General features: G+C 37.2%; 2 protein-coding genes across 5 annotated transcripts; both read left to right on the forward strand.

Annotated features, from left to right (window-relative positions):
- The first annotated feature begins 494 nt into the window (after positions 1–494).
- LOC103401988 (kinesin-like protein KIN-4C) lies at positions 495–10,689 on the forward strand. Of its 2 annotated transcripts, none has more exons than XM_008340724.4 (28): positions 495–691; positions 832–1,026; positions 1,231–1,377; positions 1,470–1,622; positions 2,050–2,300; positions 2,549–2,727; positions 2,976–3,100; positions 3,489–3,525; positions 3,622–3,713; positions 3,801–3,917; positions 4,014–4,127; positions 4,202–4,285; positions 4,460–4,667; positions 5,431–5,543; positions 5,914–6,012; positions 6,089–6,202; positions 6,276–6,392; positions 6,482–6,562; positions 7,078–7,149; positions 7,225–7,318; positions 7,395–7,426; positions 7,805–7,890; positions 8,142–8,213; positions 8,317–8,544; positions 8,713–8,845; positions 9,079–9,165; positions 9,322–9,885; positions 10,053–10,689. In XM_008340724.4, the coding sequence occupies exons 2-28, from the start codon at positions 916–918 to the stop codon at positions 10,380–10,382; spliced, it is 3,840 nt and encodes a 1,279-aa protein (XP_008338946.2). In that variant the 5' UTR covers positions 495–691; positions 832–915; the 3' UTR covers positions 10,383–10,689. The 2 variants fall into 2 exon arrangements, with proteins under 2 accessions (XP_008338946.2, XP_017178863.2); XM_017323374.3 differs by having other exon boundaries at positions 7,225–7,306.
- Positions 10,690–14,210: 3,521 nt separating this feature from the next.
- LOC103401993 (kinesin-like protein KIN-4C) lies at positions 14,211–18,804 on the forward strand. Of its 3 annotated transcripts, none has more exons than XM_008340732.4 (13): positions 14,216–14,482; positions 14,743–14,859; positions 14,940–15,056; positions 15,146–15,226; positions 15,450–15,521; positions 15,637–15,730; positions 15,824–15,855; positions 16,116–16,189; positions 17,154–17,216; positions 17,319–17,463; positions 17,675–18,124; positions 18,268–18,282; positions 18,410–18,804. In XM_008340732.4, exons 1-13 carry the CDS (start codon positions 14,378–14,380, stop codon positions 18,530–18,532), a joined length of 1,488 nt encoding a protein of 495 aa, XP_008338954.2. In that variant the 5' UTR covers positions 14,216–14,377; the 3' UTR covers positions 18,533–18,804. The 3 variants fall into 3 exon arrangements, with proteins under 3 accessions (XP_008338956.2, XP_008338954.2, XP_070669739.1); XM_070813638.1 differs by having other exon boundaries at positions 15,637–15,725; positions 15,822–15,855; XM_008340734.4 differs by lacking the exon at positions 18,268–18,282 and having other exon boundaries at positions 14,211–14,482.
- The last annotated feature ends 988 nt before the right edge of the window (positions 18,805–19,792 follow it).

Raw genomic sequence — 19,792 nt, forward strand, 5'->3', positions numbered from 1 at the left:
CAGAATTTTGACTAAGGGGTTATATGTAAGTAAATTGAAATTAAAGAAAGTATTAGTGTAAAATCTCAAACGTAAGAGAATTTTGTAATGTTAATTACCCGAATAAAATTGCAAAATTGACGTGAAAATAGTGTAGGCCGTTCAGATAGATAGACAGGCAACCGAATGCTTTTTCACAGCAAACACAGCCGTGTGATTCAAATTCAAATAGATACAACTGTTTGATTTAATCTGAAATACTCCAGATTAAAAATTAAACTAATTGTTGGGGTGTCCATCAAAACTCAAAAGTTGACTTGAAGCAAAGAAGAGCGGTTGGCCCAACTCAAACCCGCACACACCCTTTCCCCCGCCACCACCCGTTACAGTGGGCCAGCCTGTCCCGGATCACTTCCATTTAAACCCCGCTAATGATAATAGTTACCGTTCGCTACCTCACGCGCTGGTCACGTGACCCCCGATAGTTTTTGAATTCCTACTTGTCCGCCTTCTCTAAAACCCGCTTTAATTCAACCCCAATCGCCCGCTTTCAAAATTTCCTCTCTCTCTCTCTCTCTCTCTCTCTCTCTCTCTCTCTCTCTCTCTCTCTCTCTCTCTCCCCTCCCACCGCACAACGCATTCAAAAACCAAAAACGAACGAGATTGGAAGGCAGGAAGGAAGCAAATCCCACTTTTCGTCCGCCTCCTTCAGGTAAAGCTACTCCCAGATCCGTTTTCATCTCCCCTTCCTCTTTTCTATTGCTATCAATCTCAATTCGTATCGGATTTTTTTTATCTTCTGTTGATTTTTGTTTGATGATTTTTAATGCGGTGGTGTTTGATTGTGATTAGGGATTCGATTTTTCAATCTGGAGGCGTGGCGGAGGATTTAGGATATTTTGATTTGGGATCGAGGGGTTTTCGCATTAGGTCGAGATGGATAGTTCGGAATGTGTTCAAGTGGCTGTCAATGTGAGGCCCTTGATTACCTCCGAGCTTCTGGTAGGCTGCACAGATTGCATTTCCGTCGTTCCCGGTGAACCCCAGGTAATTTCTTCTCAATTTTTTAGGTTAAACTTTTGGTTCTTGGTTTTTCGAATGTCAAATGTGTCTATTTAGCTGCTTACTGTTACTTTTACTTGATTTTTGAAGTGTAAGATAATATATGTGTAATGCATGTTCAATTTTTTTTGATAATTGAAATATGAATGTGTTTGTAACGAATGATTTATGATTGGGATATGTGAACAGGTGCAAATTGGGACACATTCATTCACATATGATTATGTGTATGGTAGCTCCGGACTTCCTTCCAATGCGGTGTATGACGATTGTGTTGCTCCGCTTGTTGATGCCCTTTTCCATGGATACAATGCGACTGTACTCGCTTATGGACAGGTATAATGTTTATGAAAACTGTTGTTGGGTTTGTTTTACTTCATGTTTGAGTTAAAACAAAGTAGCCACATTGAATTCGTTTAATATTGCAGACGGGTTCCGGTAAGACATATACAATGGGGACTAACTATACTGGAGAAGGAAGTAATGGTGGAATAGTACCCAAAGTGATGGAAAGTATATTTAAGAAAGTGGAGACAACGAAAGATAACACGGAGTTTTTGATCAGGGTATCATTTATTGAGGTATGAAGATTCCCATTAGTTGATGAAGAGTAGGATGTTTAGCCAAAATAGTCCCTAAGATTTGCACAACTCCTCACTTTGGTCCCTAAGATTTGAAATCAATAAAATAGTCCATGAGTTTGTCCACCAGCAATCGTTTTGGTCATTCCATGAAAATTTCCATTAAATAAGGCTAAAATGACAAAAATACCCTCAATTTTTGTCAAATCATTTGGCCCATTGTTTATTAAATTGAGGGCATTTTTGTTATTTTGATCCTTATTTAGTATAATTTTTCATGGAAGGACTAAAATGATTGCTGGTGACAAACTTAGGGACCACTTCTATTGATTTCAAATTTCAAGGACCATTTTGCCTAAAAAGCCTTAATAGTATATCTCTTTAAATTATTAAGTTATATGTTGATATTGAATGTGTATTATGGCAGATATTTAAGGAGGAAGTATTTGATTTGCTTGACCCAAATTCATCATCACTCCACAAAAACGAAGGGGCAGCACCTGCAAAGCCTGTCCCAGCAAGAGTGCCTATACAAATTAGAGAAACAGTGAATGGAGGGATAACTCTTGCTGGTGTCACTGAGGCAGAGGTTAGAACAAAAGAAGAGATGGCATCATATCTCACTCGTGGATCATTATCTCGTGCTACTGGGAGCACCAATATGAACAGCCAGTCAAGGTGCGATGCCTGCGCTTTCTATTAGTTGGGATTAGATGGTTTTATAGTAAGTAATATGTGTAATTTTTTTTTTCTGAATAAAGATACTTTCTTTTCAGGGTGTTTTGAACTCTATATCTGTTTTAGTTATGATTTGATTTTGTAGTAGCATAATTATATTACAATTTAGTTGTTCTTACTTTAAGGCTGAATTCATACCGGATGAACTAACATATTATCCTTTATATTTTCTTCTTCTCACATTGCAGCCGTTCACATGCAATATTTACAATAACTATGGAGCAGAAGAGGATAGCTCACTCTCTGAATGGAGCAAATAATGATGATATTGGTGATGATATCTTATGCGCCAAGCTCCATTTAGTGGATTTAGCAGGGTCTGAGCGGGCAAAACGGACAGGTGCTGACGGAATGCGGTTGAAAGAAGGTAATTACGATGTACTTTATATGGAATCTTTCTCATAGGGTTGTATGAAAATAACATTTTTATTTATTGCTTTAACTGCATTAGCCTTACGTCACTGTCCTCAAATAAAAAAAAAAGGTCGTACCCAGTGCACAAGGCTCCCGCTTTACGCACTGTCCTCAAATAAATGAGATACAAATTATCCTTTGATTGTTTTTTTCCCATTTAGTTTGAATTGGCTACTACTTATATATTTTACCTTGTATTAGGCATTCATATCAACAAGGGTTTACTTGCTCTTGGCAATGTGATAAGTGCCTTGGGAGATGAAAAGAAGCGGAAAGAAGGCGGCCATGTTCCATATCGTGATAGCAAATTAACACGTTTGTTACAGGCATGCAAATCACTTAATTTCCTTTGAATTCTTTTGATACATGTTATGACAGCTTGTAAATTAGAGACATATTTTCTGTCTTCAATACATTTATGTTCAGATGTATTTATCATCATGTTTAATTTAGATAAGGAGAAAAAAGTAGCAACGCAAAGAAGACTGAAGAATTTTAATTCCCTTTGACCACGTAATTTATTTAGCATAATTTATCTAGCATTTGACTCCTGATCTCTTGATGTGTTAATGTACATAATAATATAATTTAATTTGATTTAAAAAAAATATAATTGGTTATTTTCCAAATCGAAGTCTTCACTCATTGTAAATAAATAAAAGGAAAGATGCCATAGTTCTGTTTCTGACTAATCTTCACAATGTGCATTTTTAGGATTCACTCGGAGGAAATAGTAAGACAGTGATGATTGGTATGCTGATTTTTCTTGTTAGAGTAAAGCTTCATTTAAGATAGTCATTTCAAATTATCCAATACTAATTTTGCTAAAATTATTGTCTTTACCTAGCTTGTGTTAGTCCAGCTGACACAAATGCTGAAGAGACGTTGAATACTTTGAAATATGCTAATCGTGCTCGCAACATCCAGAATAAGGCAGTTGTAAGTTTTTGTGCAATAATATGATTTAGTTAAGGTTTTTTGCTTTTTGTCTTCTACTGATCTTCTCTTTTGTTCTTGATTGTGTAGGTCAATCGTGATCCCATGGCAGCTCAGTTGCAAACAATGAGAAGCCAGATTGAACAGTTACAGACTGAACTTTTATTTTATCGTGGCGATGCTAGTGCACCATATGAGGAACTTCAGGTATACGATTGACAAGTGGCAATAACAATCGCTCTTTCTCAGTGAGATTATGTGTTTATTGCTTTCAAACTTTTCATTGACCTTCAACTTTTTTAGATCCTGAAGCACAAAGTATCGTTACTCGAAGAAAGCAATGTGGAATTGCGTCACGAGCTTCAAGAACGTCGAGTTTCATGTGAACATCTAAAGCAACGTGCTTTTGAGGCTCAGGTTTCTATAAATAGTTATAAAGTTATGTCATTGTTCAATCTCGTATGGGGTTTCACTAATATTCAATATTTTAGGTTGAAAAAGATAAACTGGCCATGATAATTGAATCAGCACGAAGTGGTAAACCTTGGGATGAGATTGACTCGAATTCAGTTCAGGTTGGTATATAGTGATTTTTTTTGTTTTTTGAATTTTATCTTTCATTACTTGGTAGTATGCATTTGTTTTTTCTTTTTGTATAGGCATTCGTTTTCTTTTTCATGTTGCACAATTTTTTTTCTCCTCAATAATCAAGAATCGGAACTCTGACATGGCTTTTAAACTCTTTGCAGGATTATGACTTGCTAAAAGGTTATGTGTCAAAAATTCAGGAGTTAGAAGGGGAATTATTGTGCTTGAAAAAATCAAACAACTCAAAGCACAAGAGACTTGTTGAGTGTGCTGAGTCAGATGATGACAGCTTTCGCTCTAAGAATATATTATTCCCCTCTATCAATGAATATTCATCTGATTATGATACTAAAGCTGGGGATATTTCAGGTAGAAAAAAAATCTTTATCTTTTGCCTTTTTATTTTTGATTATCATGGCAAGTGCCTTCGCCCATAAGCGGTAGGTCTCGGGTTCGAGACTTGGGAGCAGCCTCTCCATAAATGGGGGTAAGGTTAGCCGACATTCACCTCTCCCAGACCCTGCTTAAAGCGGGAGCCTTGTGCACTGGGTACGACCTTTTTTTATACTTGTTTGATTTGGTTGTACATTCTAAGTTCATCTAACACCAAGCTTTGTTCATGAGTACTGTTTCATTTACAACTATTTGTCAGTTTTTCATTTTTTATTCGTATGTTTTTTTTGTTCTCAGTGTATAAAGAAAAAATTTGTCTTCTTTGCTGGCATGTATTTCAAGCTGTGGATTGCTTGTGGGTTGGATGGACAAATAATTTTGGGTTCCTGTAATTGAAACTAGTAATGTCTATGTAATGTGAGACAATTTATACCAAGTAAGAGGATTTTTGAGGATTCTATGGGGAAGGAAACAAAGGGCTTGTGGGATTGAGTTTCATACATGGCATCATTGTGTGCTTCGATTTTCTTGATATCCCCTTGTTTCTCATTCATGCCAATTGTAAGCTTCTTTTAATGTTTCATGTTATATAGCTGTGTTGTATTGTTATATTTTTGTTATGTTTGGCTTTTTGTTATGTTTTAGCAGCTGGTAGGTTAGCTGTTGTTTTAGTGTTCTCTATACTTGTTCCATTGTTATTATCCTAATAAAATTTTTATGTTTCCATATAATTTACTAGTTGACGAGATTGAAGATCACGAAAAGGAGCAAAAGGAGCAAGAATTTTCTTCTCTTCAAGAAAAATTTGACAGGGAGCTCAAAGAATTGGACAAAGCTCTTGAACAGAAGGAGGTAAGGTTTCTTAAGTTTTGATTAAAGTGTTAGAATTATCTTTGTTGCGCTATTTCAGTTGGATAACTTCAATCATTTGAGATGTTAAAGCGATTTATTGTTGAGCTTCCATCCTTTCCTTTTGGATTACTTCTTTGAAATAGATTTTTGAGGATCCATAAAGTTGAAGAAACCTTTCACTCAATATTATTTTGAATGACATGCTAACTGTTGCCAACTGTTTTTTCTTAAAGAAGTCTACTTAACTTTCAAGAGTATTTCTTTACATCCTACTATTGTCTAAGTTATGCTTGTTTGTTTTCTATTGGTGTGGGTGTTTCATCATTTTGCTTTATTTTATTCTAATTGGGTTACTTTTGACTTGTTCAAGGCTGAAATGAAGCGGTTTACTACTTCTGATACCTCGGTTCTTAAACTACATTATGAGAAGAAAGTTCAGGAGTTAGAGCATGAAAAGAAAACACTGCAGGTTTGTTTTCTTTCTGCAATACTTGTGGTCTGTTCAAAGGTCTGGCTTATAAATTCTGCCTATTCTGGTTCTGCAGAAAGAGATTGAGGAGTTGAGACACAATCTTTCAAATATATCATCTACTTCTGATGATGGTGCTCAAAAGTTGAAAGAAGATTATCTACACAAGTTGAATGTCCTTGAAGGGCAGGTGAGTTCAAATGCCTTAACCTTTTGATGGAAATTTCATGTCTTGGGCAGCCGGGCTGAATTTTGCTTTGCAGGTTTCTGAGCTCAAAAAGAAGCAAGATGCTCAAGCTCAACTCTTGAGACAAAAACAAAAAAGTGATGAGGCTGCAAAGCGACTTCAGGATGAAATACAGAGAATAAAGACTCAAAAGGTGCTATTTGCTAAGAATGTGCCTATTGATGCAAAAAGATACTAGTAACGTTTTGTTTTCAATATTAAATGCAATCTTTTATTTCTTAGGTTCAACTGCAACACAAGATCAAACAAGAGTCTGAGCAGTTTAGATTATGGAAAACATCACGAGAAAAAGAAGTTCTTCAGGTATATAAAATTTTTAAATAGCTTGCATCTATCTGACTTCTGGTGGTGTATAGCCAAATCATGCTGGTCATATGCTCATCATGTGAATGATCTTGGAATCTGCAAGTGTGTCAGTGATGGTGCTTTGTAGAATACTGTTTACAGATCATGATATGGAAAACACATTTTATTATTATTTGATTTTCGAAGGCAACCGTGATCTAGAAATCACATTTTAGATAAATTTATAAATTATCTAAAGTTCATTTTATCTTTTGAAGTGTTATTTATTCATTTTCATATATTTTGGGTTGGCAGAAATCTACCCTTTCTGATGAATAACATGAATTCTCTTTTTTCGGACCAAAAAAAAAAAACATGTGTTCCTTTTTTGTGTTAACAATTATAAGATGCTATGTATAGTCTTTAGTGTAGTTTACTGCATGACTATGACGTCTTCTGTTTTATCTTCACCATCTATTTTTGAAACTGGAGAGTTAACGAAATCTTCCTTTTTGTTTCTTGCCAATTATCAGCTTAAGAAAGAGGGGAGGAGGAATGAGTATGAAATGCATAAACTATTAGCTTTGAATCAGAGGCAAAAAATGGTAAGAAAATGCTTGCTAGGATGTGCTTCCTTCATTTATAGAAAGATATTCACTCTTTTCTACACGTAATGTCAGGTTTTGCAACGGAAGACAGAAGAAGCTTCTATGGCCACAAAAAGGCTAAAAGAGCTTTTAGAATCGCGAAAGACTTCTTCACGTGAAACTTTTGGTCATGCAATGTACCTTATTTGTTTCTATTTTCTTGTCATTATAATGTATTAACAATTTATTACAACTCTATGCAGGAGCTGGCAGTGGACATGGTCCTGGAGTTCAGGTACTTGTCACTCTATTAAGTATCTAATGAGAAAGAAAAGAGTCATTTATCAGAAGGATTTTTTTGTTTGCATGATATGGAGATGGATAATGTTGTAGATCTGTACACAAATTGATAGTGTCACATCATCTATGCCATATTGGACGAGGCCCATGTGTTTCATGTCGCTTGATAATGAAACTTCAGCTTCAGTTGCTTTGAAATTTTTACTATGCTATTTAGAGAAGAATTTTCCTGTGTTCTTATAATGTGGAAACTGCAAGGCTTGTGAGAGGGTTAAAATTTGCTTTTCAGTCCATTTCACAGCTTGTAACTTCTTAGTTTATCTGTTTATGTACTGGTATGTATTTATCCTGTATGTAATTTTTCTGTATACAGGCTTTGATGCAGGCAATTGAACATGAGCTTGAAGTCACAGTTCGGGTGCATGAAGTACGTTCTGAGTATGAGCGTCAAATGGAAGAGTAAGTCTTTCCATTCTAGTAGACTACTTTATAAATCTACTTATATGGTCTATGAGATTCATAGAGTTGACTAACTTGAAAAGGATGCCATGCCTAATATTAAGTTGAAATGTTGTATTTAGTTGTGCCAAGAATCATATGCTGGCTGTTTTTTCCCTTGAATTCTTTTGTACCTGTTTGTTAGATTGTGTAGAGATTCTATCTCAGTCACAATTCTGCAGAATCAGTTTCACTAACTCTTGGAATTTCAGGCGGGCTAGGATGGCCAAGGAGGTTGCAAAGCTAAAAGAAGAAGCAGAAATGTTAAAACGAACTAATTTCAGGTGAGCTTTTTTTGCAGATGAATATTCTATTTGAACAAATTTTCTTTATTTTTTTGTGCTAACTTGACATACATAACTCTCTTTTGAATTGTGCCAATTGTAGCGATTACCCTGAATCTATGTCTCCTGGTGCAAGAAATTCGAGGATTTATGCACTTGAAAACATGCTTGCTACTTCATCTAGCACCCTGGTTTCTATGGCATCACAATTATCAGAAGCAGAAGAGCGCGAGCGGGGTTTTACTGGGAGGGCACGCTGGAACCAAGTTCGGTCTCTTGCTGATGCAAAAAATGTGATGAATCATTTGTTCAATTTAGCTTCTTCCTCCAGGTAATAGGTTATACTCAGGTCAAAGATTTTCCTGGAATAGAAATATTTCTTCTAATTTATGTTTGAAAGAAAAACCTCTAGTGTGTGCATGTCAGCGTAATTGATTTTACCTTCAATAGTTACTTTGGAATGCCGCTGAAAAAAAGAAATGTTTCCTTGACTTTCAAGGTGCTTGTTGCGAGATAAAGAAGTTGCATACAGAGAGAGGGATTTGGAAATAAGAGATTTGAAGGAAAAAGTTGTAAGCTTGAGTCGTTTCCTTAGAAAATCAGAGATGCAGAGGTCTGAACTTGTTCATCAGGTAAAGTCTTAGATTAGATTATGTTGTTGCCAGTGTGAAACCATGATATTCTATCTTCCTGTCGTTATTCGACTGACTCCTGGTATTCATCCTTGAGTAGTGGTCTCCTTTCTTTCTAATTTCTTAAATTTTATGGACAGATTTGCTTTACTGAATAATGTTTCTGATTTCTAGCTTTTAGAGTCTTCATTTTTCTTTTATATTTTAATCTGATTATTCTTTGCTTGCAACAGAATGCAGCCTTGAAGAAATTTGCCATGAACTGTTCCAAGGATGCGGACCTAAACAATGGTGGACACAAGTATGATTTGCGCAAACTGGTAAGTGAGGGTGACATTCTCTTTTGCAAGTTCCTCATGCTGGTTGATACTATGTTTTCTTTATTGTTTTGTTTTAAAATACTTGTTGCTATTTCCTGATTACAATTGACTTATAATTGTTAATCTTTATATGACTGATGTGTTTTGTGAATCAAGGAAAACCGGGCATCGTTTATCTGGGAGGATATGGATACGTCTGATTCAGAAAAATCTGAAGCGGAGGATGGCGACTGGGTGATGTCAGGAAAACGACCATCTAAAAAGAGAAAATCCAAAAGTGGAAGTTCAAGTGGGGGAGGATATAATGAGTCAGAAATTAAGAATGTTGGAGGCTTCAAATTAGATGCTTCAGGTGAGGGGATTGTGTCTGTGAAGAAAAGTGAATCAGGCGTATGCTGCTCTTGCAGCAAAAGCTCCTCATGCAAAACTAGCAAATGCGAATGCCGGTCTTCCAGAGGCACTTGTGGGTCATCATGTGGCTGCGCGGCTGCAAAGTGTTCAAATAGAGAATCAGCTTCACTTGTGGCGCAAGAATCTGCACACGCGGAGGTGTCTGAAGTGATTAGAAACGAGATAGGGACTGATGAAGAAGAGAAGAATCAGATTCTTGTTACTCATGGTGCAAGGTTGCTTCAGAATGCATTAGCTGATAACTCTAGCGAGACAACTGATGATGGTGAACTAAGAAGGAAGGCTCTTTCCGAAATTGGAAATACGTTGGTATACTTTAGTCTCGCCTGATAGACTTATTTAGAGGGATTGTCTAATCGAATTGCTTTTCACTCTTCCCTTATCATCTGTGCAAAGTCTTTAGGGGTTAGAATTTAATTATTTCACAATTCTCAGACTTATTTTGGCTTACATTTTGATGGTTTTATCAACTGAAGGTCAAATCCAACGCACCAAAGCCTAACCAGAGAAAGAAGTGGCGAAAATCCACAATTCAACTTGTTACAAATGCTCCGCCTCCCCCGCAGCCAGAAGTTGCTGAAGCACCTCGAAGGCCAGATAACAAAGGACATGAGGCAAGCATCCCTATGAAGCTACCAAGGGCCATGCGATCAGTTGCTGCATCAAACGTTGGCAACCCATTTAGAGAAAGGAATGCCGAAAAACCTGAACAATCGGGCGCCAACAAGGAAGCTGGAATTCCTGCGGCACCAACAAGTCCTCTCCGGCAGAAGAGAACAACAGATGAGAAGGAAAACCACCTTTGAACTTGGTTGCCTCTCTCTCATTGGCATTGTCTTATACCAGAAGTTTGAAGCAGGTCGTCGTAGCGATGTAGGATTTGAGGTGGCCGCCCATGAGGATTTATCGATCTGGAGCCCTGATTTGTGTTTGATTGTTGAAGATAGAAGAGAGAGATGTAGGTGGTTTGGCCTTTGTTGGCTCTGTTGCTTAGACGGTGTTGCTCAGGACTCAGGAGTGTTGATATTGTTAGTTCTCTATCCACCATTTTTAATGGCATTTTGTAGATACACTCAGAGCACACCAATGAGATTAACATGGTTTTCCATTAAATCAGGCACGGAACTGTGCAGAGGACTAATCATCTGGGGGAAGTAATTAATGAAAACATATACGGCTGATTTGGAAGTGCTTTTAAAATGATTGAAAGTGCTTTTACTGAAAATGATTTTGGTTTCCAAAAGGACTTTAAGTGTTTTTTTTGAAAGAAGCACTATATATATATGTGTGTTTATTGTAGGAAACATTAAGTACTTTTTCCAGGATCTTGGATTTTAAAAGATTGGTTTAAAAAACATTTCCGCAAAAAGCGTTTTTACTTATTTTACAAACTCTTCCAAACAAGCTCATAATATAGCACCCAAAAATGCAATATTCAAATAATAGAAGTTTTTGCTATTCAGTACTACGGTCTGGTGGTATTCTCCTTCACTTGTGAGTGAGAGGTCTTAGGTTTGCGTATCGTGGATGATGAATTTGGTACTAAATTAGGTTGTCTATAATATGGCATAACTGAACTACCCCTTCCCCTTAGTATAAAATATATCGTTGTACTAAAAAAAAAATAATGAAAGTTTTTTTAATGGTGTGAGCATCAAAATTGCAAGCGGGAGAACATACTGCTCTAATCTCTAGACAATCATTCTCTATAACTCTTGCTTGTTTTACATTAATGTTGAAAATAAAAAGTTTCTAATGAAATTATACACCACTTTTCCTTAATTATTTTAATTAAAATAATGAAAAAGAAAAGGGAATTGTTATGAGCACTCCAAAAATCTCATTCCATACTCCAAACTTTTTATATTAGGAAAGAAAAATAAACTTGTAAGAAGTATAGAATGAGATTTTTGGAGTGTCAATAATACTCCTCAAAGAAAATCATGGGTTTCATGAAGTTTATAGTTTTCTCCCGGACAACATAATTCAAATTACATTTATCTAACTTTCGAGAGAAATTTCAACTTGGTGTAGAAGAGGGAGGACATTACTCTCACAAATTTTGTCGATTTACCAAAAAAAAATAAAAAATTAGGGTGGTTTTTTTTTTTTTTTTTTTTGGAAATCAGGAGATTCACTACCCGGGCAAAGATGCCAGAAAGATACAAGAAAGCCTACAAAGAGGCAAACAAACACAATTAATTCTACACAGAAGAGTGGTGCGAAAAGGTAGGCAGGAACCATGACGCCGCTACTAAAGCTAGAGCGTCCCTTCACACACAACCAAAACCACAAATCAAGGGGGACAAGGAAGCCCATCATTACACAGAACATGAATCAGAGAAGATGGGGGTCTGTCAACCCAAACGAAGTCACATTCTTTCCTACACTTCCGCGACGCCAAAAGGTCCGCAGCCAAGTTGGCCAGTCTTGGGATCCAAGACCAGCGGCAATCTTGGAAACCTGATTCCATTCTAGAGCATTTCCTTAGAATGGGAAAAGCCTCCCAACTGCCCTTCCTTGCCAGATCTCTAAGGCAGGAAATTGATTCAAGAGAGTCAGATTCCACCATAATAGAATCCCAGCCCTTAGTAGCTCCTAGCTCACACCCATGTAAAATTGCCAAAGCCTCAGCCATAGCAACACTATTAGCCCTTATGCGATACCTGCAAGCCGCCATGAAACCACCCTCGCTGTTTCTTGCCACCACCCCAGTGTAACCTATCCCCGAACTTGCTACCCAACTTGCATCAACGTTGATTTTTATAGTACCCGGGTTCGGCGGCGCCCAGCGGACTTCCACTTCCCCAATTCTTGGACTGGGCAGCGTCCCATTCCCGTTTCTTGAACTGTGCACCAGATTTGTCCCCGTTGTAGGAATTGAGTCTTTATAAACTGATACAGAGAGAGAGATAGCATCCAAAACCCGCCTTGGGTTAAGATTCAGATTATTGAACAGAAATTCGCATCTGGCTTTCCAAATATGCCAACAAGTAAAGGCAATATAAGATAAAAGCATAATCCGAACCTCCCTTAACCCATTAGCCGACTCCATCATCAGGAGAAGCCAATTTGCCCAGTTTGAGGCCTGCTGCCTATGTGCTCTGATACTCAGCATACCCCCGAACCAGATCCCTTCCACCCAAGGACATTTAAGAAGCATGTGCTCAACTGATTCATCATATGCTTTACAAATGGGGCACAGAGGAGAAGGAGAAGAACGACGTTGGTATAAATTCGCCATTGTGGCAATTGCCCCGTGCATAGTTCTCCACAAGAAATTTCGGATTTTCGGTGGTGTCTCCAGCTTCCATATGATTTTCCATAGCGTTTTGGGGCAGTTTGTGGCTAAACTGGGCGGAGGGATCCTCCCCCTGCTCCGGGTCAAGCACCAATAGTAACCCGATTTTACTGAATAGGAGCCCCTTCTCTCATAGGGCCAAATCAGCCTATCCTTCAGCAACGGGTCTCCCGGTATAGTCTCCAATATCGCCGCTAACTCCACATCCACAAGGAAAGGCTTCAGAAAATCAATGTCCCATTCCCCACTCTCCTGGCAAATTAAAGATTTGACTTTCAAGTTTTTAGAAACCTGCACCGGACCCAGAGGGATAGGTCTCCCTAAGGGAAGAGATGGGAGCCACCAATCCACCCATACCCGAGTATCATTACCATTCATAATTTGCCAGTGAGCACCATTGCGAAGGATCTCCCTTCCAGCAAGTAGACTAGACCAAATCCACGATGCTCTACCACCCCGCTTAGCCTCAAGGAAAGAGCAATTCGGGAAGTACCTGGCCTTAAGCACTGACGCCCACAGGGAGTTTGGCTCCACAATCAGCCTCCAGCACTGCTTAGCTAATAGGGCATCATTGAACATTGTAAAGCTTCTCAGCCCAATACCAAAATTAGGGTGGTTTGGTAACACAAATTAGCAATCTTTTAAAGTTTGACTTGCATGAATTGAAAACTTTATTTACTTTTTGGATAAGATACTAGTTTAGGGCTGGACATTCTAAAAATTAACAACTGTACACACGTTATGCATGTACTTATTAAAATTTTGAAAATAGAATTTACAAAGAGAGATATAAAATGGTTGCTAAAGATTTTGGTAACGATCTTCAAACGATTTTTCGTAACTGAATAGGTTGTTCACAACTTCATATCTTTAGCAACTGTTTTTGAATAACTATTTCGTCACTAAAGTTTATTTTATTTGGGTGAAAAATGTGAAAGAGAAAATGGAGGCAAGTGATATAGTTAACTGGCCTTGAGCATTTGAAAAAAAAAGGTAAATTTTGTTTGTTACATTGCCCATAACTTTTGTCTTGATTATTTTTCTTTAGTTTTATTGACAAAATTAATTCAATTTTTTTACGTTTTTTTAATTTTCAGAATATATATATATATATATATTTTAACAAAAGAATATTTTGTTAATGGTAAGTTTAAATTAAAAAAATGACACGACACGACTTGCTCACGAATTAACATATCGCATTTCAATTTTTTTTTTAATTTGAATTTTTGAGTTTAAAAAAAAATAATGATGAGTCAACGTTCACTTAACTCACACGTGGCAGATTTGAATGAGAGGTTTCCCTCTTTTATTTTTTTAATTATTACAGGGTATATTGGTGGGTCCTCGTCCGTCCCTCCTCTTCTTCTTCAGCGCACATTAACACTTTTACTCCACTGCTGCCTTCGGATCCGATCCTTACCCACACTCGGACTCGCCGATTAGGGTTTCAAATTTCCCAATTTTCCGGCAAATTGATCGGATAGTTGAAGCCATAAGATGAAGAAAGGCAACCGCCGCGCAAAGCAAACCGTCGACGCATCCACCACCGATGATTACGAGAAGAAATTTCAACAATTGGAGCTTGAAAATCAAGCGTATCAGGTCGCTCCTTCACTCTATTTTTGTTTCCTATATTTGTTTTGTTGTGATTTTAAGGGAGCCTGCTTGGTTGCCGAGAAATGTTTGTGAAAAGAAAAGAAAATTGGAATCCTAGATTTGAGTTTGTTCGTTTGAATTGCATTTTGCAAAGTGAATATATGTAATTGAATCGATCTGGCAACCAATTTTTGTTTAGATTCTGATTTGTTCAGTTTATAATGTACGAAAATCTATTAATTTTGATTTCTGGTTTCGATTGGCAGAAGGAGGTTGAGGAGCTGAGATTCAAGCTTGCAAATGGTTCATCCACTTCTTGTGAGAGCAGTGCTCAGAAGCTCAGAGGGGAATACATTCAAAAGCTGACTTTCCTTGAGGATCAGGTGGATTTTATGCTCGGAGTTGTGACGAGGTGTTCAATAATGGTTTTGCATGTTCTATATCTATAATTTCATTTTCGCAGGTTGCGGTGTTGACGAAGAAGCTAGATGCTCAATCTCAACTCTCTGTCCTAAGAAGAAGGGGTGATGAGCCCACAAAACAGTTGCATTTCGAGATTCAGAGGTTGAAGGCTCAGAAGGTGACATTTTGTTAGTTACTACGAGGCTTTATTGCATGAATTTTGTTAAATTTTGTGTTTTCAATATTAGCGAATTTTGTGCTGTTTAGGTTCAACTGCAATGTAAAATGAAGTTAGAGTCTGTGCAGTTCAGATTGCAAAAGGCTTCACTGGAAAAAGAAGTTCTTCAGGTACATGTTTCTCCCTAACGTATTAACTTAGCACATTTGAGATAAAACATTTTTGGCACTATATCTTTTGATCTATATATGTGTGTGTGTGTGTGTGTGTGTGTGTGTGTATCTACTAGCTAAGTCTGCTTAGTATGTGTGGAAAAGTGTTGAATAGTTTATCCGGAACTTATATTATATCAAGGTATTTGAAATCCTTTTGGATATCGTTATGCATCAACAGCTCAAAAAAGAGAGTAGGAAGAATAAACATGGGATGCTTAAGCTATTGGACTCCAACCAAAGACTAAAGACGGTAAATTTGTATTTGTTTTATATAAGATCCTATAGATGAACAGCTTGATGGAACCTATCCAGTAGTTACAAATTGTGTAGAATCAATTCTCTTAGTGTTGGTCTTTCTGCTTCAGGTTTTGCATCGGAAGAATATGGAAGCATTCATGGCCACTAAACGGCTCAGACAACTGTTAGAATCTCGCAAGGCTTTGTCACACAAAAAAGATGGTCAGAACAGAAACCTTGAGAGTTGGCTTACATTTATGTTGAATTTGTATAGTAGTTAGCTTTCCCCCTCATTTTGGTTTACAAATCATGTAGGTGCTAGAAATGGGAAGATTGCAGCAATTCAGGTATTTCATAACCAAACAATGAATTGTTGAATATGTGCTTGTCTGTGCATGTGTGTGTTTTTGGTGGGTTTGCTCCTTCATGTATACTTGTAAACTGATTCATTAGTTTAATTGCTGTATATTTGTATCACGTGTACTCTGAATTGGAAATGGCATTCCCTTCATTTCATCTTCAAAGATGAAAAGTATCTTAGGACTTCATTCTAACACAATCATATCAGTACTCTTGAGTCTTGACACAATTTACACAACTTGTGCAGGGTATTGAGCATGAGTTTGAAGAAACGGCAGAATTACACGAACTATGTGCTCAGTATGAACGTCAAATAGAGGAGTGAGTCCCAAAGATTTGTTGAAACCTCTGTCTTCGGATTGCAATCATTTGTCCATTTATTCTATAATCTCTTTAAATATGAAAACTGCTGCTAGAAACTGTATACTTATGTATGCATATCGCATACAGTATTTTGCTCACTTATATTTTCAAGGTACGCTTGTAGAGAGCTTAGGCACAAAAGATTTAACAATATTTTGTAGAACTATATATCATGTTTTGATGCAATCATTAGCTTGCAGAGAATCTCTCTAGTCTTCAGGAATCTAACTAAAAGAACATGATTGGCATTTCATTCTAGACTCACAGGACAATAAATCTTTCCATTGAAATTGTTGATCCAAATTTCTCTTATCTGGTATAAGTGGGTTAGACTGGTGGATCCTTTTAAATTCTGCTACATCTAATCAAGTGTCAAACACCGAGTAAATCCATCTGGCATACTACTTGATTGAATTTTGCCACTGCAATGAAAGATAAAACTTACTGAGTACTACATTCTTGAGGGACTGATACCTTACCAATGGTCAAAACTATTTTCTTTATGCAAAACTCTAGAAATAAATCGATAATAAGTTAAGAAATTTAAATATATTAGATGAGAAGTACATATATCCGGGATAACATCATGGATGAAAGTAATCCCAAGTTAATATAGGGGAACAAACTTTCTCAAACCAGAGTTGAGAATAACTCAGATAACAATTGGAGTTCAATAATCCATCACTAAAATGACGTTTTTGAAAACTAAATTTTGCATTCCTTTGTTAAATTTTTCTTCAAACCTCTTAAGGTGTACTACGTGTTCCATGATATAGTATGCATGACTGATTTACGTAATTGTTGTGTTTTATTCTAATACTTGTTGGAATTTATTTGAATGATTTGCTTAAGAGTTCTCACGGGACAAAATTTCCAAAACAATGAAATTATGAAAGTCATCTTTCTCATTTTGGATTTGTAGGATGGCTGAGGAAGCTGCAAACCTTAAGGATGAAGCAGAAGCACATCAGCAAGAAAAGTCGAGGTCAGAAGTTTTGCTTCTGAACTCTGTTCCTGCAAGGTTGTTGTAAACTATTCCTATGTATTTTGCTTCTGAAACGTGCCCCTTTGCCCCTGCCATCTTAAGGTGCACATGCCAGGAGCAAGAGGTTGACTACTTGGAGAAGGATTTAGGTATAACAGATCTGAAGGAACAATTCGTTAGTCTCAGTAGTTTGGTTGGACAACTAAGACTGAACAAGGCTGAGCTTGATATTGGAAATAAGTCACAGGTTAGTGCACTTAAATGCGGATCCATGTTTCGTGTTGTTGATTTTTGAACTAAAGTTCATCTTCGTTCTGGAGCTTGAATCATGTAGTGGTTTGAGGAAAACTGAATTAGTTGCATTGTTCTTAATGAAATACAACTATATGACCCGATTAGAAATACAAACCATGATTTCCTGTATTCTCACACCTTCAGTTATGATATCTGATAATCAGGGGACTGTGAGTCAACATTCCATTTCTGTTGGGAGTAACAGTTACAAGTTAGTGGACGACAACACCTCCTCTCCATCAGAAAACTTGAATGTTGCAAAAGTTAAAACTGCATCAACATTGTGCTGCTCATGCAGTAAGAGTTCTTTGTGCAAGACGATGAAATGCAGATGTCGATCCACGGGTGGCAGCTGTGGCGTATCATGTGGCTGTGTAGCCTCTAAGTGCAGCAATAGAGAACTAACAGTCCAAATCAAGTTGGATGAGTCGCCACAATCAGAGACAGCTGATGGCATTTGGAATGGTTCAGATGCAACGGAAGCGGAGAAGGATAGCACAGTGGCTTCCCAGGGTGCAATGCTGCTCCAGAATGCTCTAGTTCAGAAGCCTGCAGAGTTGAATGATGATCTTGGGCCAAGAAAGAAACCATTATCTGATATTGGGAACCTACTGGTATGCTTCATTATCATTTTTGAACCCCGCTTTATTTTTCTTAAAGAACTATAATGTTTTGCGAGTACTTTGTTCTCCGCGCTCTAATAAATTTTCTTACCCTTATATGGGACCGTCTGCGTTTCTATTTGACAAACTTTCAGAAATGTGTTTTTAAGGTACCTCTGACTCCTCCTAATTGCCATTGGCATTCAAAATATACTCTATTGCTTGCAGGGATTTATCCCTTGCATCATTTTATTACGTCTTCCCTTGATCTCTGACTGCTAATTTTAAACCCTATAGGCGAATGCAGACGCTGCAAAACCCGCGCCAAAGAAAAAGGGACGAAAGCCAGCGATACGACTTGTTACTGTAAACGCCGAAGGCAAAAAAGCAGCAGATGATGCAATGCAAGAAGAAGGTTGACATAGAGAAAAGTTTTAGTTGGAGCGAGATGAATTTTTCGTGATGAAAGAGAAGTGCTGCAGTGAGACACTTATGGAGAAAGAAAGCCACTGTAGTGTGAGGCATTGGTTAAGAAACAGAATCACTGTGTTTTACTTGATAAACAATTTCCCGATCCATGATAAGATTTGGAGACGCATATAATTGATAGAAAATCGGATTCTACGATACAAAATGGAGCTGTATTTTATTTGGATTTCGAATTGAAATCTAGTTAATTTTCTATTTGATTATCCTTGTAGCATAAATTTATGCAAATTTCATCGTTGTACGCGTGATTTACCAAGCGAGAACCAAAACGGGTACAAAAATTTGTTGCATTTGGAATTTGGAACTGGTGGATTCAGTGAGTACGAAAAATGCAAATATCTCTCTTAAAGCGTACAATTTTTGCAATATGTCAAGATCCCGAGGATCAGATTGCAAAAATTGTGAAAATTAATATAAGAGCAAGTACTACAGTCTAGTGATATTCCTCTTCATTTGTAAGTGAGAGGTCTTAGGTTTGATTCTTGCCAAATATGAATTTGAACCATAGTATTGCTAGCCCATTGTGAGGATAAGCTCACTCCCCTCTCCTTAATGTCGATAATATCGTTTGTTAAATAAAAAAGTACAAATTTTGGGAGAAATGAAGGATGACAAGGAGATGCACGCTAGTATGGGTGGTTCGGTATGAGATACTAAACTGAAACTAGTATCCCGAATCCCAAACCGAAATTTGTCGGGACGGGAATTTGAAGACCAATCCCAAACCAAATTTTCGGGAATCCCAAAATATTTTAGGGATTTCGGGACAAATCAAGAATCCCAAATTAAAATATGAAATTATGAATTATTCTTCAAATAATTCAAGAACACATTCATGAACTAGGGATGTCATTTCATTCACACTACCATTTAATCGAACACTGGCATACCTGACTATTTTTATCAGAGTCAAAATTCAAATTAATTAAACCCTTTTGGCAATCTGTTGAGAGACAAAAGAATCAAGCCTTCTGAAATCATCAGCCATGACAGCAGCAATAATAAAATCCAAATGAATATCAAACAGAACATGAAAAATATGCAAGGTGTAGGACATTCCAGGTTGTAGAGCATGAATTAGAAACTACTAGCATCAATTATAAAAGAATAATATATAGGGAACTATTATTAACATTTCAAAAATCTCATTCTACACTCTTCACAAATATATTTTTCTTTCTAATTATAGAA

Source organism: Malus domestica, chromosome 15, assembly GCF_042453785.1.
Source record: "Malus domestica chromosome 15, GDT2T_hap1".
Classification (NCBI taxonomy): Eukaryota; Viridiplantae; Streptophyta; class Magnoliopsida; order Rosales; family Rosaceae; genus Malus; species Malus domestica.

What these genes read in the sequence shown, in the direction of transcription:
- LOC103401993 (XM_008340732.4), top strand. Translation starts at nt 14,378, where the DNA reads ATGAAGAAAGGCAACCGCCGCGCAAAGCAAACCGTCGACGCATCCACC. An exon ending in TGGAAAAAGAAGTTCTTCAG is followed by an intron (nt 15,227 to 15,449) that starts GTACATGTTTCT and finishes ATGCATCAACAG; the next exon opens with CTCAAAAAAGAGAGTAGGAA. An exon ending in ATATTGGAAATAAGTCACAG is followed by an intron (nt 17,464 to 17,674) that starts GTTAGTGCACTT and finishes TCTGATAATCAG; the next exon opens with GGGACTGTGAGTCAACATTC.
- LOC103401988 (XM_008340724.4), top strand. Translation starts at nt 916, where the DNA reads ATGGATAGTTCGGAATGTGTTCAAGTGGCTGTCAATGTGAGGCCCTTG. An exon ending in CGGAATGCGGTTGAAAGAAG is followed by an intron (nt 2,728 to 2,975) that starts GTAATTACGATG and finishes ACCTTGTATTAG; the next exon opens with GCATTCATATCAACAAGGGT. An exon ending in AATTTAGCTTCTTCCTCCAG is followed by an intron (nt 8,545 to 8,712) that starts GTAATAGGTTAT and finishes TTGACTTTCAAG; the next exon opens with GTGCTTGTTGCGAGATAAAG.